At 36.1% G+C, this 21,182-nt stretch overlaps 1 protein-coding gene across 3 annotated transcripts in view; it reads left to right on the top strand.

Annotated features, from left to right (window-relative positions):
* LOC148661721 (GDNF family receptor alpha-1-like) overlaps positions 1 to 19,860 on the top strand; it is a 94,889-nt gene extending 75,029 nt beyond the window's left edge. For all 3 annotated transcript variants that reach the window (XM_088635860.1, XM_088635859.1, XM_088635858.1), the window contains 3 exons: positions 9,983 to 10,182; positions 15,682 to 15,726; positions 17,100 to 19,860. In XM_088635860.1, the coding sequence (XP_088491986.1) occupies positions 9,983 to 10,182; positions 15,682 to 15,726; positions 17,100 to 17,252 (398 nt within the window). In that variant the 3' untranslated portion in view covers positions 17,253 to 19,860. The remainder of the gene's footprint in view (positions 1 to 9,982; positions 10,183 to 15,681; positions 15,727 to 17,099) is intronic.
* The last annotated feature ends 1,322 nt before the right edge of the window (positions 19,861 to 21,182 follow it).

Below are 21,182 nucleotides of genomic sequence, written 5' to 3'. Positions count from 1 at the left end.
CAGAGTAATGTGGAAGCAGAGAAGAGTAAAGACCAACAGACTACTGTCGGGTTCAAGTCCGGCTTTGGCAATGTTCATCATCATAGACAAAAGACAGCATATGGTTTATACAGGACAATATCACAATTCTTCAAGTCTCCGTGGTTTGATTAATGAATTAAATATTGTTGTTGTTTTTTTTTATTTTACGATACATCATATCTAAACACTCTCCACTAAAAAGGGTTCAGCATTACTAAACCTGCTGTAAAAAGGAAGTCATAAACATTTAATATTTATTTAAAACATCAATTATACTAACATTCTAGATTACAATATTATATTCTACATAGTTCAATTGTCAATGATCATCTTGTGGAATTCCAGTGCCTGTTTTAACCTGTAGATGAAATATTCATACTTCATCTTTCACAATCATCCACAACTCACACAAGTAACATTCAATACAATGTTACTTGTAGACAGATGCAAATTGTTGGGCTATGCACTGAATGGGTGCTAGATACCAGCTGAGCATGTTTATAACATTATTTTCATGACCTTACATTAAAATGTATCAAGGTCTTGTAACATTTATATGCTACGTTAGATGCCACACTACACATTGAAGCTATTATTTGCTTTCGGCAGTTCCAGTATCCATTCAATGTTATTGCTACATTACAACAGTTCAATCAATTGGCCTGTCATTTGTTTGATTCCTCGTTGCGTGACTGTATGCTCTGTGCTCTCTTCAAATTGTGAGCTTGTAGTTTGTGGATCTACATGTAGAGCATGTAGGAATGTAGTTTGTTTACGTATTAAAAATACTACAGCATCTGTATGGTTACATCTGTCTGTAGAGTGCCTTCTAGTGAGGCCTCAGTGGAGACTTTTCAGTTTAGATTAAATATAGCTTTCCTATGCTCACTTTTTTACAAGAAAAAAGGTGCCCTCTCAATCCCATGCCATTCCAGGCATGGGTTGTAGTTGTAGGTAGAGCCCTCAATTTGAGGACATTCTGGCTTAACCTGATATCTATGAGTAAGAGGGATTGAGATTTCAGTATGTGTATCCTTTCTATTTGTTTATACATTCAATGGCTAGATCACACCTCATCCTGTATCAGATGAAGAGAGTGCCTTGTATTTGGAGGTTAATGCTGGTTAAACTGGAACAATTACTCCTGCTCACATGCTGTGGACCACAGGCTGTGGGTTTCTCATGCATTCAGGCAGAAAGGTGGATGGCTCTAAACAGACTCTGAAGCCTATCTCATCTGATTAAAACCATTTCTTTACTAATGGCAGCTGACAGATTGGAGTCTGTGTTCTTCCACCTGTCAGCACTTTCCCTTATTTTGAAAAACAGAACTTACATCAGGTCAAAGGCTATATCTGTATGTGGAATGGTTTATCCAGGTGATTCACTGCGAGTACATCAAATTATAGGGCTATGGTCATGTTCTTCTAAAAAGATAAAAACTACAGTTAACAATTGTTCATTTGGTATCCCAAAAACAGTCAAAACCCTGCTGCATCTTCTCCTACTCCATTCATTTGGGGCCATATGATGTCTTTCCCACAAATTACAACAAGACATGTCTCCATTTGAGTGTGGTGCAACATGTCTGGGGAGGAGAGCATAGGTTAAGGAAAATAAAAAACACTGTTACATCGCATCTACTGTTTGCAATAAACAAAGCTCAGGCTAACGTTAATAATACAAAAGCAATAAAACAAAAACTCTTCAGGTGGCCATAACACTTGACAGGGAGTTTGAAATATTACATTATTTCCTTTGAAACTCAATGTATAGATGTGCGGAATATGAAAGAAGTACATACAACAGTATTGTCATTGGGGTAGAATGTATAAATAAGCACTAGAGTAAAAATGTCCAGCACTCATTGTTAAATGTTTATCCTGCCTTTATCTACATAACCCAATTCAAATAATTATGGCTGCACTTGAGCTTGAGCTCTGCCAATAAAAGAGAGTAAGAATCTGCTGCTTTTTTCCACCTCTTTTAACCTTTGACTTTGAGTAGAGTAACTGTTACAATATTTTAAGGACTTAAACCTATATGGAAAAGGTTCCATTCTCAAGGAATGTACTGACTTTAATAGGGAGAGCTCTAGGAGGCAAGACAGTTCTATTTATTAGGAAAAGATAAAGATCAAAAGGGGATAAAGTCTAGCTTCAAATTAACATCTATGTCACATGAGCTGTAGGTTATCTAAATAGTTGTGTGTACAGATGCAGTGCATTGTTAAAGTAAAGTAAAAAAATCAATTAGTTAAAATTGAACTTAATATTAAGCATTGCAATTCAACAGCACTAAACAGCATTTGGAGTTGCAAAACTATAATGCTGTTACAGAATATGTATCAATGCTTTTTGCTCCATGATTTACCCCACGTACATATGTGGAATATGAAGTCCATAAAGTCATAAGATATGGCTCAAGTTCCCAAAAGATGTTTTTGGTGAAACAGGAAAAATATCATACAGGTACTGTACAAACATATTTGCTCTGATGTAGAGTAGATGAAAATGTTTTTTGCAGACCTACAGAGTAGTTGTCTGCATAACCAGATGTATAATTTTGAGCTTTTGTGTGATTAGAAAAAAATAAACCCCTTGGAAATCCCTTTCTTTCTTTAACAACACAAACAAGAAAGACGAAAAACACTGGCTCTGTCATTTTGATGGCAATCTAAGTGTCATCTTCAAGGCACCACCTAGATCAAGATTTAGAACAGTTCATCTTCACTGCAATCACTGATGCAAAAAAGGATGTCTAGTTTGTGACATAAATGCATATTGGCTGCTGGTAATAACTGGATTAATCATATGATGAAATGCAAAATTTCAGGCATGTTTTGTCATCTACACATCAGGTGATGCAATGGTCTATCTAATTTCGGAGGAACAAAAAACCTTCCTCCAAAGCTATATGCCATTAGAAAATAGAATACCCACCATTACTTTGTGGATCACAATACATGAACAATAATGCACTAAGCTATTCAGGAATAAAGCTTTTTCTTTTGCAAATAGATTGTCACAGTTGGGATGAAGAAAATAGGAGAGATGTCAAGTTCCCAGCTGTTCCATAATGAAAAGGTTATCCCACCTTCTCACAGTTGGTAGTGTTACGCAGCAAACAAGCAGGTTCCAAAGAAAGGTCACATGAACTCACTGCCTGCCTTATCAAATTTCCATTAATCCAACAGGGGGCCAGAAGAAGTTTTGTTACCTGCAAACCCAGCAGGAAGGTAGATAATAAGCCACTTACTTCAGTATTGCAAAGGACACACTAAAGAGGATGGACACTAAGTGGAAAATGGCAGGAGTTCACGGAGGAGGCAGCAATTTCTGTGATTTCTTTGCTGAAATGTGCTGACAATACTTTGCACATTTCGTTGTCATTACTACTTAGTATATTGACAACTTCTAGCAGATCCGAAGTTCGAAATCAGAATTCACATTAATTAATGTAATATTAATGGATGTCTGGCTATAGAGGTTGATAGAATTTGAACTGTATACTTTATTAGCTAAGAAGCCAACACAGTTGAACTATTACTAGGATTCACTACGAATACCAACACTCAGATATTAAGCTTATTAAATGGTTTGAATGTTTAAGTCACTATAAAATTAGCTTAACCCACTTGGCTGAGGGCTAACATCTTCAGCGTAGGATCCCCATGTGAAATGAGGAGTGACCAAGGGTTAGCTGCAAAGGTTGGCGATGGGGTGGGGGTGGGATAAAAAAGACAGATGCAAGGGAGAGAAGGGGGATTTAAGTATAGCATTAATAATGTTTTTGGTGAGAAGATGACATCTTGATTGATAACAGATTACTTACACCTGAGGCTTGGGTCTTGTCATTCCTCTCAGACTTGTTATAAACATAATTTAACTTGTCATGTACTGTACATGTGCAGTATATAGAAGTATATTGAAATTGACAACACACTGAACTATACACATTAGTGTGACATAATTAAGTATATTCATTTAGTGGATTTTTTTCCCATTCATCTATACAGTGGTGTGAAAAAGTGTTTGCCCCCTTCCTGATTTCTTATTTTTTTGCATGTTTGTCACACTGAAATGTTTCAGATCATCAAACAAATTGAAATATTAGACAAAGATAACACAAGTAAACACAAAATGCAGTTTTTAAATGAAGGTTTTTATTATTAAGGGGAAAAAAAATCCAAACCTACATGGCCCTGTGTGAAAAAGTGATTGCCCCCTAAACCTAATAACTGGTTGGGCCACCCTTAGCAGCAACAACTGCAATCAAGCGTTTGCGATAACTGGCAATGAGTCTTTTACAGTGCTGTGGAGGAATTTTGGCCCACTCATCTTTGTTGTAATGCAGCCACATTGGAGGGTTTTCGAGCCTTAACCGCTTTTTTAAGGTCATGCCACAACATCTCAATCAGATTCAGGTCAGGACTTTGACTAGGCCACTCCAAAGTCCAAAGTTTTGTTTTTCTTAAGCCATTCAGAGGTGGACTTGCTGGTGTGTTTTGCATCATTGTCCTGCTGCAGAACCGAAGTGCGCTTCAGCTTGAGGTCACGAACAGATGGCCGGACATTCTCCTTCAGGATTTTTTGGTAGACAGCAGAATTCATGGTTCCATTTACCACAGCAAGTCTGAAGTCCTGAAGCAGCAAAACAGCCCCAGACCATCACACTACCACCACATTTTACTGTTGGTATGATGTTCCTTTTCTGAAATGCTGTGTTACTTTTACGCCAGATGTACTGTAATGGGACACACACCTTCAAAAAAGTTCAACTTTTGTCTCATCAGTCCACAGAGTATTTTCCCAAAAGTCTTGGGGATCATCAAGATGTTTTCTTGCAAAACTGAGACGAGCCTTTATGTTCTTTTTGCTCAGCAGTGGTTTTCGTCTTGGAACTCTGCCATGCAGGCCATTTTTGCCCAGTTTCTTTCTTATGGTGGAGTTATGAACACTGACCTTAACTGAGGCAAGTAAAGCCTGCAGTTCTTTGGATGTTGTTGTGGGTTTTTTTGTGACCTCTTGGATGAGTCGTTGCTGTGCTCTTGGGGTAATTTTGGTCGGCCGGCCACTCCTGGGAAGGTTCACCACTGTTCCATGTTTTCGCCATTTGTGGATAATGGCTCTCACTGTGGTTCGCTGGAGTCCCAAAGCTTTAGAAATGGCTTTATAACCTTTTCCAGACTGATAAATCTCAATTACTCTGTTTCTCATTTGTTCCTGAATTTGTTTGGATCCCAGCATGATGTCTAGCTTTTGAGGATATTTTGGTCTACTTCACTTTGTCAGGCAGGTCCTATTTAAGTGATTTCTTGATTGAGAACAGGTGTGGCAGTAATCAGGCCTGGGTGTGGCTAGAGAAATTGAACTCAGCTTTCCAAAGATGTGATAAACCACAGTTGATTTATGTTTTAACAGGGGGGGCAATCGCATTTTCACACAGGGCCATGTAGGTTTGAATTTTTTTTTCCCTTAATAATAAAAACCTTCATTTAAAAACTGCATTTTGTGTTTACTTGTAGAAATACATAGAAATAGAAATACATTTATTTTAAGAGACGAAGACTAATTGTAATAAATATTCAATACACCTCAGAGTGCACTTCTGTCATCATACAGTTCTTACCAAAGTAATGTTTGCAGACTACTGAGGTCAACATATTTAGATTTCTAACAGGAAACAATTAACAGGCAGATGTTTGCGCACATACAGTACCTTCCCTCTCCTTACCTGATTGCAGATAAAATGGAAGGCCCAATCTGTCATTTAGTTGAAATTCTGTGGGGCTTTTTGCCTAATAGGTACAGAAGTACAGAAGAAATTTGTGCTATAAAAACCTTTAAATACAGATAAACACTATTATTCAATTTGAGTTCAAGTTTATTGTCATTATACTCATATACAGGTACAGTGTATGCTATTTAGCTAGCTCTAAATAACAACAATACAATTGTATAAGAAAAGAAAGACAGAGACAACAGGCAATGTGCAAAACAACAACAGGTAACAGGTAATGTGCAAAACAACATCAGATATGCAAAATCATACATCAACAGAATGAAATAAAGGATAGAAAATTATGGGGAGTGAGCTTCTTGACATGTGAGGTAAAGGTAGATTTCAGTGTGAGAGAGGCTGTTTAATAGTTTGATGGGGGGGGTAAAAACTGTCCCTGAGTCTGGTAGTCTGGGCCCTGAATGCTCCGGTACCGTTTTCCAGATGGTAGAGGGTCAAACAGTCTGTAGCTGGGGTGTGTGGGGTCTTTGATGATGCTTAGAGCTTTCCTCAAGCACCGTCTGTCATAAATGTCCTGGATGGATGGGAGAGCAACCCCAGTGATGGACTGGGCAGTTTTCACCACCCGCTGTAGGGCTTTGCGGTCAGCAGCACTGCAGTTGCCATACCACACTGTGATGCAACCTGTCAGTGTGCTTTCTGTAGTGCATCTGTAAAAGTTAGTGAGGATCTGGGGACATATCTTAGCCTTCTTCAACCGTCTTAGGAAGTACAGGTGCTGTTGCGTTTTCTTGATCAGACAGGTGGCGTTGAGAGACCATGTGAGGTCCTCGGTGATATGGACGCCAAGGAATTTGAAGTTACTGACCCTTTCCACTTCAGTCCCATTGATGTGGATAGGGGCATGTCCGTTTTGCAGTTTTCTGAAATCAACTATCAGCTCCTTGGTTTTGCTGACGTTGAGGGTGAGGTTGTTGTCTTCACACCACGTTGTAAGGAGATTGACCTCATCCCTGTAGGCCCTCTCATCATTGTCTGTGATCAGACCTACAACTGGTGTGTCATCGGCAAAATTGATGATGGAGTTGGTGTTGTGTTTGGCCTTACAGTCATGGGTGTAGAGCAATGGACTAAGCACGCAACCCTGGACTATTATATAGTATTGGCTGTAAAAGTTGTGCTTTATACTATGGTACATGTACTTTGCCAAATCATGCCAAAAACACAAAGTTTAGTAAACTAGGAATGTGTAGCCTCAAGTCTAAATCTGTTATTTGTTTTGAAGAGACAACTCAAATCCTACAGCCATCAGCTTAACTTCATTCTTATATCTCTTATTTGTAATAGCTCATGTAAGTTTAGCTTATCACTTCCCTATGTGACAGATAGCTGCTACACATCAAGAAACCTTTTAACTGAGTGTTTATCTCATCAGTCATATTAGAGGAAGAATTCACCAATGTCAAAGCAAATTAGAAAACATACCCACCCAGGGCATTCAGTTCAGCAAAGAAAAGGCACTGAGTTTTTGTTTTAATGGTAAACATTTAGTCTTGTTTGTAGACATTACATTAATGGCAAAAATGAATATTGTTATATTGATAAATATGTATAAATTTAAAAAGGTTAAACAATCTACTTACTCCATGAGTGGTTATGAATGATATTGTGAAGGACAAGAATGATTCATTAAAATACTTATCAGTCACAGTGCCAAACATAGGATTGGAGTATGCATGGGTACAGTGTGCTTTGAAGATGGCAGGAAAGATGGCACATCAGAGCTTACATAGATTTCCCACTTTGGCATTCATAAAATGCTTAAAGTAAGGCCCTAGATTTCCTCCTCAATAGCAGCTAAGAGCAGAATCCATAGATCTGAATGGGAAGACCCAGGATCAATGGATTATGGAAAGCTTGTGCTTTACATTTTAAAAAGCTTTTTGCATCTGCTAAATTTTCCATTTAATCACCTCTGTTGTAAACACATTTATCAAAAGGAGCAACAGGCTGTACAGTTGTAGCCAGTGACCATACAGTATAAGACAGCAGGCCATGTCCTTAAAATACTTCTGCTCCTTTAATTCGAAATTCAAATGACCTTAATTTACACCAGCAATCCTGAAGAGAAAGTCACAAGACACAATTTAAAATATTTTGTACATGCAGTTTTGTTGGTCCTACTGTATTTTGCTCAAGAGAAATATTATCAATCACATAAAAAATATGATAGATGTTTCTAAAGTAAAACCTAAAAGACAGCAAATTTATTTTACAATTAGTATGGATTCTTTCATTTAAACCAATGCCTCAGATCTCCGAGTTCAGGAGGTGTCAATTCTGTCTTCTCCTGTGACAAACATTTGCAAGTCCAAGTGTTAAAAATAATTCTGTGAGTCTTAAAACACTTTGTGCTTATACAGTAGTCTATATGTGGTAGAGATGTGCCGTCTCATAGCTAAGAGTAATCCTTGCAGATTTTGTGTATTCCTGAACTGACCAAGTGACATGATATGAACATTGCGAGTATTGAATAATTATGTAAATTCCACTGTAGAGTCCCAACAACAGCTAACAAAAACACAAACAAACAGTAAATGTTTACCAAAGCAGCTTGTTCTGCTTATATAGACTGTTTATCTGCATGTCTCTTCAGCTGTTGACTTGGTGTCTGGTTGGCTGCTAATGGAATTGTTTCACACACACTAGCCCTGTGACTGAGTTCAGGATCAGTTGTGGTTTTTACTTGTGCTTGATGTCATGGTGAAGTTACAGCTTAACAGCTTTAGCCACTGACTCTTTTATTTGCATGTATGTAACAATAAAAGGGACCTGCAAGCCTACAACTTCAGTGAAGTACTGTAACTAAAGGTTTAAAATCTGCTGCTGTTACATCTATGTTAGAGCTAGTTGGAACCCAAAGTGCTTAATAACTAAAATCCTGGTTCTTATTAGCTCATTTTTGCCAAATTTAGTAATTGTGATTAAGCTATTTAAACCTTCACTTTTGAGGTTTATGAAAAGGTAGTGCTGCACAATACTTAAACAGCTATTACTAAGTTAGCTGATGACTTGTGGATATAGTTGCAGCTTTTGATAGGTACTGTAGGTTATGGCATTTTACTGGATCATATAGAAAACAAGGGACTATTTTAATTCACAAAGGCACTTCTTGAACATACTGTACAAGAGGAACCTATCAACCTATTAATCTACCAACCTCCTATTGAACTTCTTAAACAAAGGATGTCGCGCGACAGAAAGAATTGTTGCAACTATCTTGCAACAGGCTATTGCATAGCACATAGAGCTTATATTTTAAAATGTGCTTATAAATAACATATTGCCATCACTGTTAGAAAATATCACTGCTTAGCCTGTTACTATTAATAATAATTGCTTCCTAATGTTAAATATACAAAACTGTGGGAAGGCAGAGAAAATGAATTTTGGCCAGAATAAGAATGAACTTATTTCTACTGTAATTTAGAATGTGTGAAGATAACACCACTATTAAGTATAAACAAAACATGTGAACAAACGAGTTGAAAAGATACTTCTGGGCTTTTTTCTCTAGGTTAAAAGTATTCAGTGACCCAAGGAGAAAATACATAATTATTCCTCAGAGACATAACTACTAAAGGATCAATGGTTTTAACTGTTTTACTTCAAAGGAAAAGTGCGTTATTATTAACTGGTATTATAAATTGGTCATAATCACTCTTAAGCTATTCAGGTTCCTGCAGAATAATTGCTTAATGTTTTTTGTTCCAATTAAAGATACAAAAATGTCCTTATACACTGTGAAAAAATGCCTTTAAATTTGTGTTCGCAAAGTTTATTCTTCTATTAGTTTTTGATTTTTTAAACAAAAATAACTTGTGATTGCTTTAGTTTTCCTGTTCTCATTTTTATAGAACCTTAGCACAGAGTTCTCAAAGTGAAAAAAGTTTCTTCCTTCATTGGAGCTGTTAATTGTCTATAGTTTTTATTTCACATTGTGTAATAGGAACACTGGTCATATCACTTCTGATATAATCTGTCCTTGTGGTTAAAATCATTCTGGACATGTTTTACAGAGTTCCTCAACTCCAATGTTAACAGTTTACTAAATCTCATGTGCTCTGTACAGTATTTTGTCCTCTAAGCCCTATAATTATATGGATCCTCAGATATTTGACAGCTGAATTCTGTCTCTGTTTTCATTTTCTTCTTATAGGGAATGCTATCCAGGCCTTTGGGAATGGTACTGATTTGAGTGTATGGCAACCTATGCCACCTGTACAGACGACAACTTCTACAACAACACCATTCCAAGGTTCCAAAGGCAGGTCCACCACCACTCTGAACTCATCAGCTCATGTCAATGAGATCAACACTGTCGATGAGTCTCTGTATCCCTTTTGTGCAAATTTGCAGGTAAGAGGTGATGTGACAACGAAACAACCCATCTTCTAAGGTAGCAAGTGAATGCTACTTCCAAAGCTCCTTAACTTTTAGCTCCAGGGTTTTCTTCATTAGCAGGTTGTTACTAATAGGCACACTCTTGGTTCATCTTTTGCAGCAGGATTTCATTTTCATTTTCATGTATTCCAATTACCATTCTTTTATTAATTCAGAAAAAGAACATATAAAAATATAGGAGCTGGAAAAAATAACTGTACGTGAAAAGTATAAAACACGGTGAAGTGCTACAGTAGGTAAAATCAAAGTTTTTTATCATTTATAATCCAATTTTTTTTTCATTTATACTTTATATAATGTTTAAGTTGTAGTATAAATACGCCAACATATGAACATTGCTACCTCTCCATAATACAGCAAATACTCATGCAATCTCTTTTACCCCATCTCTAAGCATGAAATAAAAAGCTGCAGGTGTTCAGTGTTTTAGGCCAAAACGTATCTCAGTACATACATGACAAACCAAAACTGTGACTCTGTATTTATGACAGGACTATAAACACAGTCCTTCATGGGTAGTCATGTCCGATTTCAGCAAACACCTCTCTCCTTAAAAGGCTTAAGGCTGCTTAAGAGTATATATAATTCTGCTGCATGCTGTAGCCTATGTACCTGGACCCCAGATTCACACAGCACCTTCCTGCACTAAACCATTTTTGCCAGAATACAGGCAATTTTCTGCTAGGAGTTTTTATATTCTCCCTAGCTGTACTCCCCCAATAAACTCCAAAGCAACCTCCACAAGTTATAGGCATCCTTCACTATGATCCAGGCCACAGAACCAATGCTTTCTGTCCACTACAGTCAAATTCCATTTTCAAACATCTGTCTTCTTGGGGACATTATAGCACATAAGCCACCAGCCGAGATGAGCACCAAATCCATTATACTAAAAGGATATCCCTAGCTACTGGGAGTCCCGAACACTCATGTGAGGAATGATAGCACAATAATCATCTCATCTTACACTATCTGTGTTTGATCTGTGGGGTGTTCATGGTTATTGGCCTCTAGCTGTGTCATTATTGGGGAGTATATTGCACTATAACTGTTTCATGGTCATCAAAGTCTCATCCTGGATATCTGACAGCTGTCATCCTCCAACTTCCTGGGTTCAGCCTCCTTTCCTAAGCAGACAAAACCACAACAGGGTCACAGGAGCAACAGATGGCAATCTAAATGTTAAAATGTAACAGCAGGGGCTGAACATATTCCAAAACAAGTTCCAGTTGTTTTAACACACAAATCTCTTACTGGATCACTCCACAGGTTATATAAAATAATGCGCTAGTACCTTTCACAGAAACTTTTTCCTTTCCTTTCCTGCACACTTTCCTTAGAAACCCTTCCTGCCTTCGGACACCATTGGACAAGACTCGAGCTTCCCAAATCTAAGTGGTGTTGTCCCAGCCAACTGTACTGCATGCATTCACTACTATACTGTGAAGAATTGTGCATTGTAAGCTATAATAAAACCCTGGAGACATGACAAAAATAATTTACAAAAAGATTCTAGCCATTAAAACTGGAAAGAACATCAGACAGCAGAGGGGAGGAGTGGTTAGGGCTCTGGATTCATAACTAGAAGGTTATGGATTCAAATCCCTGGGTGGAACACTGTGGTCATACCCTTGAGCAAGGTACTTCATTAAAATAGCCAGCCATATAATTGACTGCAAATACAAAACACTGTGTAAAAGCATCAGTCAAATAATATCAGACACAGATGTCAAGTTTCAAGAAATAGGTGAGAGAAACTGATAGCAAGCAGCTAGACTGCTTTTGATTTTAAAGCAAAGTAGTTTTGCCCCAGTTGTTTCTCATTACTATTAATTATCTATTAAATACAATATACATTACAATACTCACAAATTCTGATTTTGGCGACTGGCATTTAAAAACTATGAACCAAACATCAAAGATAGATACTATTGCACAACAACAAGAAGATTACATGATATAGTTTAGAAGTTAATATAATTCTTGGACTGCTATATTGATGTTTAATTGATATTATAAATGTTATTAAAATAACATTTTAAGTTGAAGGCCCTCTTAGATAAAGCTTTTTAAAACCAACAGTATATTAATAAAAGGCATAATAAAGTAATTCCTGTATAACCTTTTCTTCTTTCATATTTGTTCTATGAATGTTAGAAACCATTTATTTAAAGTGAAAGGATGCCTTTGAGTACTATGCTTTGGTCAGGGCCATACCCACTCATTGCGTTTTTGTAACCTTATATCAGTACCATCTATTTCTACCATTCCTCCTGATGTGAGGGTTAAACTAAAACCAAATGGGAGTCACAGAGTACCATCTATAATAAAGCACATTTTTGAATAAGATGGGCAACTTGTCCTTTTCAGTCCATCCAATTCAGTCTCTTTCTAAATGATTTCTCTTTCAGAAATGATTGCTCCGTCTTTAATCCCATTTATTGTATGCTTCGAATGTAGTAACAACATGAAGTATATAATTTCCTTAAAAATCTCTGCCTCATTTGCATAAAATCTCAAAGCAGATAGTAACATACCTTACAACAGTAGGTGTACCTTTGTTTTAATAGTGCAGGATAATGAAAATATAGCACAAATACAGACATTCAAAGATATTAACGCCAGCCCTGAAACATACTGATAATGCAGACAAAGGCCCTCTCTTACAATAAACAAGCAAGAAAAGGGGTCTGGTACAAGACTGAACTAGTCAAAAGAAATAGAAGTCCCTTCATACTGTAGCCTGCATCTAGAACTTGAAAGCATAAATTAGAGAGGAATTTTAAAGTACTCATTAATATGATTGTGAAGTGTTTTCCAACAGTATGAATATAGTTCTAATTCTTACTGACCCTTTTAACCTCTGCTGACCTCTCCCACTGTAGGTACATTTACAGTAGGTATTTTGGAGGAGAGCTGCTAAATCTACACAGAATGAATTGTTTGAGTTTCCAAAGAACTGAATTTCTTTTAAAATGTAACAGCTTACAACAAAAAAAACCTTCTGAAAGGATAGTTTTTAATTTATTGCCTGTGCTCAATAATGTTCGCTAAGAAGTCTTTGTTGAATATAAAAAGGGCTTTACTATGATTGATGGGTATAAAATGTCACTGCAATGTTTTATTTGGAGTCTCTTGAGGTACAAACTTGGGGTATTAAATATACTGCCAAGCTGCCATGTCTGAACTAATTGGCAGTCATATTAACATTAATAGTGACACCATTTAGTCCTACTACACTGAGACCGAAAGGTTTCTACAGTCCCACTGTGCAGAAGACAAGAACTGAACTGACATAAAAGCCACCAGTAGACCAGTGTGCTCACATACAGATTAGCAGAGGACCAAGGCTGCTACTGGAATTTGTCAATTGAACCTTCTCTTTCTGTTGAAGGGAAATGCCAAAGTTCAACAGCTAAACTAGTTTAGTTTGATTCATTTACTGTACCTCTCAAAATGTCTAAAGAAAACAGGAGGATATATTTTTTTAAGTTGTTGACTTGGCATGTTAGGCTTTATTTCATTATCCATTTTAGTACTTTTATGACAGAAATACAGGTCAGGAATGAATTTTCTTCAGTGTTATGAACAGTGTAACAGTTTCTTTCAAAACAACAAAAACTTAAATAAGAATATGATGTCAGATAGCCCAAGGATTGTAACGTACTTTTAGGTTCACATATTTAAAAGATATTTTTGTTCCTTTTTGAAAATAAAATGCAATAATCATGCTTTGAACCAAAATGACTGGAACTCCTACTTTCCTGTGCTTAGTAAAAGGAAGTCTGAGAACAATACTACTATTGATACTGCGGGCAATATTTCTTTATTGTATCAAGAGCTGGAATCCAAAACAAAGTGGCTTTTGTTGTAGCCCATTAGATAATCGATTCATAGTGAACCACAGAATGGAACCATTAAGAGTAAGCAAAATATACGTTTGACAGCCAGCATTTTCAAACCTCTCTCCATAGGAAGAAATTAGACTGTTCAAGACTTTGTTTCTCAACAATTCTATTACTGGAAAACTTCTTGCACTTGTTGTCTCTGAGTACAATAAATACTCCCTGAACCGCTGAAAAAAAACAGACTTAGGTGTCATATCCACACCTATTTTAGCAGATGTGTCTTCAGAAAGATGTGTCTGACATTTGTTTTTTTTATATTAGGTATTCACATCTCTTTTGAAAATTGCAACGTTTTTTTCCCACTCACCGAAGACCTAAAAACATGCCAAGCTCTTGCTTTGAAATTTTTTTTTCAAGTTTTCTTTTCCTGTAACTGCATCTTACATGAACCAGCTCTGGGCACATTTGCAGCAAGCTATGTTTTCTCCTTTAATTAAGTCGGAGGATTTACAGGAAATAAAAACATTTTATACAGACATCAGCAACAGCCTTGCTGACTACAGCACTGCTTAATGTGCTCTAACCTAAGGTGCTCTGATGGAATTAACTTTTTTCACTTTGAGGCTTTCCCGGTAGAAAAAAAAAGTTATTGAAAACACAACAGCATATAAGACAAATTCACAGTAAGAAACAGTTGTTACAGTATCCACTAAGATGCTAACAAAACATGATATTTTTGGCAGATAGTTTATGGTAGACACCTCTAGCTTTTTGGGGGAGATTAATTTATATGATTTTAAATACATTATGCCACTGTTCATAATCAGTTATGGGGTATACTGTATGAACAAAGGCTTTAAAAATAATGTGTGCCAGATTGAGGCCTGCTGAAAGAAAATGAGATAGTGCTGCAGCTGTATTGTTTCATTCACAATGCTGTTAGCCTACACCTTTTTTTACTACTGTATCTACTGGAGAATAAGTACAGTATGTAAAAAATCATTTAAATTCATTGTTGGTGTTACCTGCCTGATTCACCAGGAATTTCTGTGTACAGTATCTACACACCTGTACCTGTTTCATTTTAATCTGTTTCTTCTGGCTTCAGAAAAAAAATGTTCTTCACTAAAATTGTAAGTTCTATGAAAACTCTGGTGACAGTAGCTAGCAATCAGCATGTTAGCTCACAAATCTGAATGTTAAAGATCTCCAGAACAATCCTTGCAGCTGACTCACAAATTTATTTGCAATATTTGTATAGGAAAATGTGATTTATTGCAAGAAATATGTAACTGAAAAAAATAGGATAGGTTTTGAGAGTGAGATTACAATATATTTATGCAATTCCATTAGCATGAATGTAAGACAGCTTCCATTTATATACTTAAATAAAACTGGAATACTTACTTTGGTATTCAACTTTAAACATTTATCTCCCTTCAGCTTTACCTCACAGCTCTTGTAGTGATACTGAGACATATCTGCTCCTTTTGGAACAGATGAAATATTAACTGAACGTGAAGGCAAGGGGGAGTCATAACTACGTACTGTATGTGGCCACTGTATCCTTTGTTTAATTGACCCTTTTTATGTTTAATGTCTGCAGGCTCAGAAATTGAAATCAAATGCTACAGTAGATGCACATCAGTGTGTAAGTATCTAGGACATTTTCTTCATCTCTAAAGAATACTGCTCAGTTGAGCAGATGTTTGATAAAGCAGTGTTTCTTCTAGAATTTGTATGTACTAAACTGAATATCCTTGCACGTACACATAAAATAAGCATTTTCTGTTTTCATTTATCATGGCAGACAGTTTACACTGTCACAAACATAGCAAACCCAGGGAGCTCTTCCTTTATCATTGTAAAGAGCTCCATCTGCAGACCTTTCCCACTGATTTAAAGGGTTAAATTATAGGCAACTACAGCTTCTTCCCAAACACAATTTACTTCAATGGAGCATTCTCTGTATATAAAACTCTTCTTAGTGAAAATGATTTTAATAAACAAAGGCTCCAGACATGTATCCTTATAATAATATAGAAAAAATTATTTCACTGAAATAAATAATCAAAAAGGAACTTCAACACAAGAACTGATTTTTGCTTTACACAGAGCTTAAAATAAAATAAACTGCATGACAAGAGCTCAGTGGCCTCTGTTATAGTAGTATAAATAAGGCCTTTACTGTGTTTTGAAGACACAAGTGTAATTGCCCGCTCTTTCTCCATGCAATGCTGTGTACAGTATGTGCTAACATCAGCTAGTGTAAAGGGAAGTGCAAGCATACGATTTTCCATTCAGTTTGTGGTACTTTGGTTTGTTTGTTCCTTATCTTTTGCCATTTAAAGCTCTTTAAATGTCATGCAGCATAATAAATCAGCATAATTCTATTGAGTGACATTTAGTATTTTGCTTTTAAGCCAGAAGTGTCATAAAACAGGTGAACCCATTTTAAAATATTTTCTGATTACACACAGTCAAGGTTTGTTCTATTTTTGAATGTTTTTCTTCCTTTTAAAAGCTTTACATGGGACTTTGTGTAACTTCTTGAAAAGCTTATATACTGTAGATACTGTAGACATAAGGGGTGTCTGGATACAGTATATGTGTTACGTACTCAATACACAGAACATTTTGTCTGCAATATTAATGCAGTCAAATATCATCACCAATTAAATGAGAAATTAGTTGTATGACATCAAATAGAGGTATTCCAAATCTGATACAAATGATAATATAGATAACACAATGTTTTCCTCGGAGAACAGCTCTCTATGTGATTTTCCAGTCTAGGAGCAATTTATTCCAAAAGCAATCCTTTTATTGGGAATAGTATTGTTCTAGAAGCCATGAGGTTTTGAATTTTGCGGCTTTTAAGAGAAAAGGACATAATGCAAACAACACTGCATGACTCTTTGATATTTTTCAACTACTAAGTAATAAATGATTGTATTTCCTTGATCAGAAAAGGATCAAGAATGTCCCTAACTAAGTTTAAATTTTGTTTCTCACTTTTCACAGGATCTGCAGATTAATGACCCAAATCCTTCAAACTCCATGTCCAAGATCTCCTCTAGGGCCACTACATCTTCCCATCTGAGTGGCCTGATGCTGATTTTGGTCACAATGGTCCATTCAACCATTATGGCTTTTAACTCAGCAGAAATATTGTAGCCACAGTAAATAAGAGAAAAGGACAGACTTGTACAAATACTAAAAAAAATGTTCACGGTCTTGTATTATTTTTTAATTCTGGTTCTAGAGGCTAGGTTGAATCTCTGTTCTGAGATAATTTTGTTGTAACTGGATTTTGTTTTTCAAAAAAAAAAATGGAAGCTGCTTTTGGTGTTTTGGGGGCTGTATGAATACTCAGTGCAGTGCTACATTCCAAACCAAAATGGCTTGTGGGCATGTGGAGTCTTTCAGTGAAAACAACTTAGAAAAAGGTAAGGCTTTAAGATAAGGTGAGGGGCAGGAGGCGAAGGGCAGGGATTTGATTGGTGTACAGTAACTTGGTTTTAAGACCTGTGAGGAGCATTTTCATTGTTGAAAATCTTGTTTGTGGTGTACATGTGTGCAACATCTGTCTTTTCCAACCTGACAAGGGATGACAATAATGCCAGGGTGGCTGGCTGGACTTGAGAGCCACGCAGTGAACAGATGGGTCGGCAGAGAGGACTTCTCAAGACTTCACCCTTTTTAATGGATAGATTGCTACAGATATTTAAATGAGGAAAACCAAACCTTTTACCTGTACTAATGTCCTCTTTATTTAATTGTTTATGTAGGTGGTTTTACAATACTGAAGAGTAAGTTCTGTCCCAGACATGAATTTCATTCTTGGTTCCATCCTCCATTTTGTTACCTTCACATGAAGAATTAACCCTTCAGTTCAAAACTGTTCACACAGTCTTTATTACATCTTCTTTCAGTTTGACAAACCCCCTTATTACTGCAAATCCTGGGAAAAAACATGATAAATCTACAGTAACTGCAAATTCTTAAACAGCTTGTTAAAACTGAGGGCATCTCAGACTTACAAATTTACAGGATTTGGATTTTATTTCTGTCATATAATAATTAATATATCCAGTAATCTTACCCCAAACCAGATCACAGTCCATTTAAAATGTCTGTAATGATCACACATTCAATATATTAATTTGCTCGCTGTTAAAATGGTATGCATATTGCTATAGCACCAAAAAGGGACAGAAGTAAAAAAGGGCATTAGGAAACGTTATCTACAGATTTTTCACTACAGTAAAGAATGCTTCCAGATTCTGCTTGCATACTACAGTAAGGACTCTTCTGTAACAGTTTAAGAGCCCATCCAATTCTGTATCTGATTCAATCAGATATGGATTAATATAATGACCACTTTATATAAAGTGTTAGTCTTATTGCACATAATCACAAAAACAGCCAGTTTGCAATTCAGCTGCTACACAGTATATACAGTAACTTCATATTGCATTCACATACATATTGTATAAAAAACAGTGTCATTTGCGTAATGTTGTCCGTGCTCTGCAATAAAAAGACCATGTCAAAGTCAGTAAGAGAGATGAACCTGATCTAAGCATAAAATATATTTCTTCTATAAGTTTTTGTAATTTGTAAAAGTGCTGCTAAATTACTGCCTTCGCACCATAGTGAACACATAGTATTCATGTCTACTGAGTTTAAATAGTTGCAATTAATTACAAGATAAATAACCCTCAATCCCACATTAATTAGTTATATCCATTAATATGATTTACTGTGAATATCTGCATACAAAAGTAAACATACTTCAACAACACACATATGTTCCCGTTGTTTATATTGTGGTGCATTATTTTATGTGGCTTTCGCATATATTATACCAAGTTTCAGGATACAAATGTATTGGTCACATCTATATACAGAATATATAATATTCTTATGTAACTAACCAGAGAAGATGAAATATGTATGACAAAGCCACAAATGAGGACAGAATTTGGAAAATGTGTATTAAAAACAACATTTTCTTAAAGAAATGTGTTAATATGCTTTGTAGTTTCTCTTGGGGTTTAGGCTTTCAAAAAAAGTGATACGTATAATGCAGAAAGCTTTTAGCAAATGTATTTTTTTATATTATTGTTACATCTGTCCTAGATTAATAGGACTAGTATGTTAAAACATTCATTTCTGCTGCCGCCCAACTATAAGCTTGATTATGCTGAAATACCTTTTTATTTTTCTAATTGTGTTTTTCCTTTTACCTGGATGGAATTTTAATATTTTGTATTAGACTACTTTGTCCAAAGCAAACATGCAGCACAAAATATGAGCAAAATCTCAATATATTAACATTTTGTGTAACTGACAGTTATCATTTGGGGTTTATTCTGTTAGGAAATATTTGCATGCCAGTTTGTTACTGGCTAATGGGCACATGGCCAAGCAAATTGTAGCCTTTGTGTTATAGACAGGAACAGAAGCAGTCTTTTCCAAACTTGGAACCTGAGTGTCTACATTGAACAACTCCTCTTATAGGTTAAATAAGACGATCTAAGACATCAGAAAATGCTGCAGAGGTTGGGTTTGGGTACAGTAATTATAATCCCAGAATGCAATGTAATGAAACGTTCATTATTTGTAATCATACAATCCACATTATTTTGGTTGTAAAAAAGAACATTTATACTTATGAAAAGAAATTTAAAGATCCTTCAGCTATATGCCACATTATTACTTAGCTTGTGAAAATGTACGACCTATTCTACAAAAATGATCATTAAAAATGTTGACCCAATCTCTGATACTGTCTTGTTTTTCTTGAAAGTACCCTTAAACTTCTAAGTCTTTTTTGATACCCCATAAAATGTCAGCCTTTAATACAGTAAAGATGTGCTCATGACAAAAGACATGTAACTTCATGTCTGATGTGGTTCTGACAAAGATGTGTAACTTCTTTAAGTTCATCTAGAGCACTTAGAATTACTAGTGGACGAGCAAATACAAAATATTCCCAAAATACCAGAAACAATTGTTAGCTTAGAAATATGAAAGACTAATAGGTATAGAATGCTAGAGGTAAAAAAAAAAACCATGAGACTGCACTCTAATCACCTTTAAAACACTAAGTAGCATAAAAGCATCTCTTTCAGCTAACTATTTGAATATAGTGAATTCTTCTCAATATTTTATGATGTGTACAGTCTGGATAAAAATACTACATATAAATGGATATGTGACCATTTTATCTATTTACAATTACCTAATAAAATACATCTAATAAATTATGTGACTAAAAGGTGAAGAGCACGTTAGGGTGTGGCAGTGAAGTGTGACTCAGATGCACACAAAACAGATTTTCTGGTCCAACAGTTCTCGTAGGCTAGTTAGACATATCAGTGCAATAAAAGTGATCTAGATCTTCCCTAGCCTCACACCTAAGATGGGTTTTCAGTAGTCCAGTTAGATCCTAATGAATGTGATAGAAGGACAAAATATTTAGAGAGCTTTAGCTTTGGCTGTCTGGCAGAGGCTGTCTGAACCCCCTCACTCTATTGTGAGGACTGAGCTGGGGAGCTGCTGCAGGGGTGTAGATGGGGCTGCAGGAGAGATACAAGAAGGGAATTCCTGGGTACGAGTCTTAAATTCATAAGCGAGCAGAAGTGTGAGAGATTATGATCTAACCTTCCTCCTGAACTTCTGAACTGAATTTCTGTTATATACTCCATGTTGTGTGTCCATTGACATTTTCTGTTATATTGGTGATTTAAAAAACACAGACAGTTGATATGACGATAAATTATTTTCAGGGTATATAGAATTAAAGACAGATTTTGGGTTACAAGCGTTGCTCTACAAACCAACACCTGTAACTGAATAAACAGACCTCATTATGAGACCAAGTGGGAATAGTTGACTACAAAACTGCCTCTGTAGATTTCACAAATGAGCAAGACGCCCCTTATGAATTTAAACAGCCTCATCCTACATACCCAGGAGACAGATAAAATCTCTTGCTTGCTCATTTTTAGTGTTCTGCAAATCTAATACAGATATATTCTACCCGTAATTAAAATATATATTTGCTCGTTAAACAAAATAGCAAATAAATTAGGGGGA

Source organism: Lepisosteus platostomus, chromosome 6 (assembly GCF_059453375.1).
Source record: "Lepisosteus platostomus isolate fLepPlt1 chromosome 6, fLepPlt1.hap1, whole genome shotgun sequence".
NCBI lineage: Eukaryota > Metazoa > Chordata > Actinopteri > Semionotiformes > Lepisosteidae > Lepisosteus > Lepisosteus platostomus.
This window is presented reverse-complemented; position numbering and strand designations above follow the sequence as displayed.